Source organism: Phragmites australis, chromosome 1 (assembly GCF_958298935.1).
Source record: "Phragmites australis chromosome 1, lpPhrAust1.1, whole genome shotgun sequence".
Taxonomy (NCBI): Eukaryota; Viridiplantae; Streptophyta; class Magnoliopsida; order Poales; family Poaceae; genus Phragmites; species Phragmites australis.
This window is the reverse complement of record NC_084921.1, coordinates 36,511,204-36,517,647: the sequence shown is the minus strand read 5'-3', so window position 1 is coordinate 36,517,647 and position 6,444 is coordinate 36,511,204. Positions and strand designations below refer to the sequence as shown.

The following is a 6,444-nucleotide window of genomic DNA, read 5'->3' as shown; positions in this document are numbered from 1 at the left end:
CCGTTTCCCGATATCTATAGCGAAAATTTTTATTACGAGATAGATATAATTTTTTTTTGATTTATATGAATTTATATAAAGATAAGGACGAAAAACCATCTCTATCCTTGCTTCCCTTATATCTTAATATCACACATATACATATTTTTTATATAAATATACAAATATTACATTACATAGAGAAGATAACGAATTACTCTTATATTTTTTTTTATCTAATCTACGATATTCAACCCATATTATATTAATTATTCTCGTATATATCAATAAATTACATATTTATACTATAGACATAATATTAATATATAAAAATAATTAACTATAATTTATTTTATATTTTTATTGAAAACTTCATTCTCGTAAAATTTCCTGTTACTAGTATATAAGGATAAGAGAAACTTCTCAGAATGGAGATAGCTACTAAATAAGTACTCCCTGTTGCCATCCCTGTTCCAACCGAGGCTGTCGGGTCCGGAGATCCTATAAGATCAGTGGACAGCGGTAACCTCCTCCACTCCCCCCAAAAACCTCTACAAACCCCCAGAAACTCACGTTCACCTCCACCTCACGTCGCTGCCGCCTCCGAGCTCCACTCTCAAGGTCTCCTCCTCGTCTCTCTCCACACCGCTGCTGCCACCTCCCTTCGCTTCGCCCTTGTTCTTCGCGCTTTATTCATCGGTGCATTCCATTCCGCTCCAGCTTTCTTCCTAGTCCGGTCAGTAGTACTCAGTTACTCACTCGGAGAGGTCCTCTCGCCGAGGAGTCATTTTTCACAGAGCTCGAAAACCGTTACTAGTATCATCCCTCCCGGGCCGCGGCTGCTGCGTCGGTACGAACGCGGCAGAGGAGAGGACGGGGCGGGGCTTTTTACGGCTGCCGCTGCTTTGAGCTACTCGTAGCTCCTGCTCCTGCTCCTGCTCCTGCTACATTTCTGCTCCTCTTTTTAAAGAAGTTGAAGAGGCCGTCTTTGTCGCGGCCACTCCCTTTCCCTGCGCCCGCCTGAGCGCCTGCTCGCCTCGCCTCCCTCTCGCTTCTCATCCCGTCCCTTTGGTCTTTATTCGCCTGCCGATCCGCAGAGAGCTTCCTTTTCTGCTGGGGTCAGGGTTGCAGGAGCTGAATTGGTTGGGTTTCTTGTGTCGTCTCAACGGAGTATTCAGAAGTACAATCTTTCCTTGTGTGGCTTGTTGTACGTGCCATGTCGCGGTCGCGCATGGTGAGGATCTTCTGGGACGACCCAGACGTCACGGACTCGTCCGGCGAGGAGGGGTGCGGCGCCCGGAAGGTCGGAAGGATGGTGCGGGAGTTACCGCCCATGGCAGCTCCGACTGCTGCTGCTGCTATGCCGGAGCAGTGCAACGCCGGGGACGGCGACCGCTCGAGGAGGGTTAGTGGTGGTCCTGGCGGATGTAGCGGGGCGCGGAGAAGGCTGGCCAAGGGAGGCTCGGGCGCGCCGAGCACCAAATACCGCGGCGTCAGGAGGCGACCGTGGGGCAAGTACGCGGCGGAGATCCGCGACCCGTGGCGCGGCGTCCGCGTCTGGCTCGGCACCTTCGACACCGCCGAGGAGGCCGCGCGCGTGTACGACAGCGCGGCCATCCAGCTCCGCGGGGCCAACGCCACCATCAACTTCTCCGCCTCCGCCACCAACTCCAGCGGCGGCCAGGACCCGGCGACCGCCGGCTACGAGTCCGGCCCGGAGTCCTCGCCGGCGATATCGTCCCCGACGTCCGTGCTTCGCAAGGTCCCGTCCCTCTCCTCCCTCGCGGAGGACAAGGACGACTCCGACGCCGCGCCCAGCGAGCCGGCCGCCGAGTGCAGCCTTGCCGTCCTTGAGGAGCTCGGCGAGTTCGTGCCGTTTGAGGATGCGCCGGTCTACGCCAGCAGCAGCTTCTGGGACTTCGAACCCGACGCGGGGTTCCTCTACGCCGAGCCGTCGTCTCTCGAGGCGGCGTGGGACGCCGACGCGTCCGGTGACGCGCCCTGGGCCTCGCCGGTGCAGGAGAACGACTACTATTTCGAGGACCTGCGCGACCTCTTCCCGCTCAACCCACTTCCCGCGATTTTCTGAACCGGAACGGCTTCGTCTACGGGATTTTTTTTTTAAGGTCGAGTGCTGTGTTGTGTCTGTGTAGGTACTTGTACGCCTCCGTGCCTTGTTCGTGTAGCGTCGATTGAGAAATGTAACATGCCGAGTACGTAGAGAGTTTTGAGGTGCTAGTACGAGTCTACTACCACGAGAAGTGTTTTTGTACCGTCCGATTTGTTCTGCCTATATGCTACTATCTCTCTTATTGTACTGCTCGCATCTGGCATACTACTATACTGTACTGCTAGCAGTGTGTACGCACGCGGCGTTTCACTGCTAGCATGCGTGCTTCAGCTTTGCCATCGGACGGCTCCTCGGCGGCGTGGTCTATACACGTCGTGCTCGAAATGGGGAGGCCATGAATTGGTTGCGCCGAAAGTTTGCTGGTTTTGGTAGCTTGGGTCCGCGCCCGCCGCCCGCCGGCCCGCGCGCCATGAGTGACGCGATCAGCTGCCCGATCCGACGGGGCCGACCACAACGTATGCGCGAGACGTTGCGTCGATCGGTGCAGTGAACCTACCGTCGTCGCGCGATGGAGCCTGCCAGTCGGCGGGTCCGTGCGACAGGGCAGCAGGCTTCTCTCGTAAGGCACGGGCCTGTCGCTATTCACGGCATTAACTCTGGCGCGCGCGCGAATCCTGTGACAGGGGCAGTAGAAACTCGGCGCGGCCGCGAGGGTCCGAGTGAATGCACGCGCAGCACGCGGGCGAGCCGAGGCGGCAGCCGCAGCGGTGGTCCTGGCTCCTGCTCCTGAGGCGTTCGGTTGGTCCCCGGCCCACGAACCACGTAGCGCCCCGGAACAGAACACGTACGCCGGTGACCACACGGGGAAGACAACACAAGAGATAAGGGAGGTGCAGAGCCAAGACCAGGTACGTGGCGCGGCGTGCCGTGCCGGGTGCCGTTTTGACCTGAGGATAATTCGTACCACGACCCATCCGTCCATCGGTTTTCATGGGTGGCCCGGGCCGGCTCGGCGCGTGGAGCGGCTGTGGCAGCCGGACCACGGCAAGGCATGGAGGCATCGATGGTGTGATTCCGCCCGACCTCCTAGTGGTTAGTGCTCTATGGACTCCATGACGAATGGGCCCGGAGATGTGGTACTGTACAGTAGCATGTTGCGTTGCCAGTGCTAGTGTGCCACCAGCTACATGCTGCACGCTTCGACGGGTTCTTTCCTTTGGTGGCCGGGTGGGTACCCGTCCAGCTCAAGTCCTGTAGAGTCCTGCGCGCTACGCACGCCGCTGCTGTGCAGGAGAGCAAGGGAACAGTGTCTTCGGTGGTACCACCAGATCCATCCGTGATTCACTCGAATCTGCCTTTAGATTTTGCGATTACTGTGCAGACACTGCGTGTAACAAATCCAACGTACTCTTGCATCCGATCCAGTTCGAAGAGGACTCATAATCTTTCTCCTCCTTAGTAAATTTTAACGGCTACTTCACTTATTTTACTGAAGGAATAAAAATTATTTCAGCCTCTACACTAAGTTATGCATCTAGCCATTTATTATTACAAAGTTTGACATAACATCCCACAATCCAGATAAATTATGTAAAAACATAAATAACCTCAATATTAACCGAAAGAGATCAATCACAGATTCTACTACTAAACCATCAACCATATATAACATATATATCCATCAGTGTTGTTTTCAATCTTTGATATGCATCCTTATAAGAGGTGGATCTTTCGTCTTTGCAGCAAAGACTAAAATCAAATTTAGTATATGCCTTAAAAAAAACCTACATAAAAAAATGAACTTTTGCCTTATCAAAGACTACATCACTTTGACTTAACTAAATAGCCTAACAAAAGGCAATAGCTCCAACCAAAATGTGGGTTTAAAGCTTTTGACTCATCCTATTAAGCCAACTACAAATATATTAAAGACACTTGTTAGTGAATTAATATCAAGTGTAATTTAAATCATCCATCAAATAAATTTAGCAAACTTTACCTATTTGTATTCTCTTACCGAGAGGGATTCTTTCACTCATGTACATGGATTCTCACCTTCCCCGTATTTCACGTTTCGTCGTTTAGCACCACGTAAGTGGATATGTCATCGAGTCTCCTTAAACGATGTACGATCCAACTGCTTCTTGCGATTCCTTCGCTGATAATGTATCGTGAGACAGAGATTGAACTCGAGAATATAGATAGATTCGAGATTTATACGAAGCGGGGGGAGGGGGGGGGGGGCTTGCCGTTGAGGAAACATCCCTTTTCGACGGACGAGCAACCGGGTGGTTACAATTGATCACATCTTTTGGTTTGTAAAAATTATGTTGGGTAAGTGATTGCGAACTCACATAATTCGAATGGAAACCATAAAGGCTTGTACGGCTCAGCCCAATCCCCGGCCCATTGGGTGCCTGGGCCAGATTTTTTACAGGTTAAAAACTCCTAATTTTGTCCTCGTTGTACTGGCTCCCCCGTCAGGTTACTTCAATTTCCACTACACCTTTTCGTTTCTCGCGATGGTTGCTGCTACTGGTTCTATTTATCTGCACCTTCTCATCGAATGTATCCCTCATTCGGATCGGAGTCGCTAAAGGGAGGTACAGTTTGTAAGGGGGGAGAACGATCCCTCTCTCTTTTTAGTTCTCGTTCTTCTTTGTTTTGCTCATTCAAGTATGTGTTCTTGATCTGATTTGGGGTTTTATCGCGTAGTTTTTGGTGATCCAGGTCTTAGAGCTCGGGTGTTTTGGAGGAAGAGGAGGCTGCGGGGCGGCTTTTTAGCGGTGAGTGTTCATATCATTTTGATGTTTTTATCTATTAGGGTTCTCAGTCCGATGAAGAGGAGGTTGATTGGTTCTTGTTTGATTTCCTAACCAGATCAGTTAATAGTTGTGTTGGGTTGTTTATAGTTCTGACGCCGAAGTCGTTTTTGAGCGATCAGTTTAATTAGGAGTAAGCAAATTTATTTCCTGCGGATGTAAATTTGGGTGTAGATGATTATGTTGACCCAGAGGTTTTATCTCTGAAAAATTGAGATTTGTTCAGTTTACACTTCTCTATGTATAAAATGCTTGACGACTTTGGAGAAAATTTGCTGCAAACATGTTTCTTTTAATCTTTTACAAGAGTGAATGTGCAGATAAAATTGATCAGTGCTCACTACTAAAAATTGGAATTTTTGTTCTGGCACATAAAATTTTGAACCAAAGCAATTTGTTTTTGTGCGATTATGTTGAGTTCTTTAGTGCTCACTACTGAAAATTGGAATTTTTGTTCTGCCTCATAATAATTTGAACCAAAGCAATTTATTTTTGTGTATTATGGTGAGTTCTTCATGCCCCGTAAGTGAATTCTGTCATTACGACCCCTAGCTCTAGACATAAGGGTACATAGTTATCTGCTCGTGTGTTGCAATAGGCGTAAAAAGTTTATTAAACAAAAGTGATGTAATGTACGTACAACTATGCAAGGATTATTACCCAATTCCTTATTTAACGAGTGTCGTTTCAGATTCTTTTAGAGAAATTCCTATAACCATGGTTGAAGTCAGTGCAATAAACTTTTCTCATTTTATATATGATTATGATGCTATGCAAAATGTGGCGCTGAAAGTGCATCTAACCCTTATGTGTGGTTTTAGTAATTAATAAAAATACTTATAGACTAACAATTATGCTAAAAATTATGTTAAAAATTATTAGTAGGTTATTCTGTAGGTGAATAGGTTCTAAGCGATGCTTAGGTAAGTCAAGGACAATACTTATGGACTAACAATTATATTGAGAATTGTTATTAGGTTATTCCATAGGAGATGCATAAATAATAAATAATGAATTAGTTAAAAAATACCATACATTTAAAATTGCATCAAAGTCATTGAGATCTTAGTGATGCTCATAAGAAGAAGAAGTAGCAGCTTGAAGAATGAAAGCTAAGTTACTTGTGGAGATCAAGTAACTAAGAGTATGTCATTGTTAATAGATTTTTATGAACTAACTCCTATGCTATGTGCTTGAAAATGAGTGGACTTAGGTTATATATGAAGAATAATAATAAGCATGAATGCTAAGTTACTTGTGGAGATCAAGTAACTTAAGGTACAAAATTTTCAATTACGTTTTATGGATTAGCTCATGTGCTTTATGCTTGAGAGTGAGTTGGGGTTAGGATACATAAGAAGGCATAAGTTGAATTAAAATCCAATATGCCAAGATTGAAGAACAAAGATTAGACTCCATATTTGATAAAGTGAATTCATCGAAGAAGTCGGATACAAAGTTATTTTCTATGAAAAGACGGTGAAGGACAAGTAAGACTTAGCTGCGATGGACCATCAGGTGGTGAAGTGCAAGCCAATGGCTTGGCACCGAAGGACCAAGGCGATGGTGAAG

The 6,444-nt window shown here is 47.2% G+C and overlaps 1 protein-coding gene across 1 annotated transcript; it reads left to right on the top strand.

The window, feature by feature from the left end:
* Window positions 1–437: 437 nt before the first annotated feature.
* Window positions 438–2,296, top strand: LOC133917018 (pathogenesis-related genes transcriptional activator PTI6-like). Its single transcript, XM_062360949.1, has one exon. It carries the CDS (start codon window positions 1,196–1,198, stop codon window positions 2,066–2,068), a length of 873 nt encoding a protein of 290 aa, XP_062216933.1. The 5' UTR covers window positions 438–1,195; the 3' UTR covers window positions 2,069–2,296.
* The last annotated feature ends 4,148 nt before the right edge of the window (window positions 2,297–6,444 follow it).

Excerpts from the sequence above, each read along its gene's own strand:
- LOC133917018 (XM_062360949.1), top strand. The coding sequence starts at position 1,196 with ATGTCGCGGTCGCGCATGGTGAGGATCTTCTGGGACGACCCAGACGTC.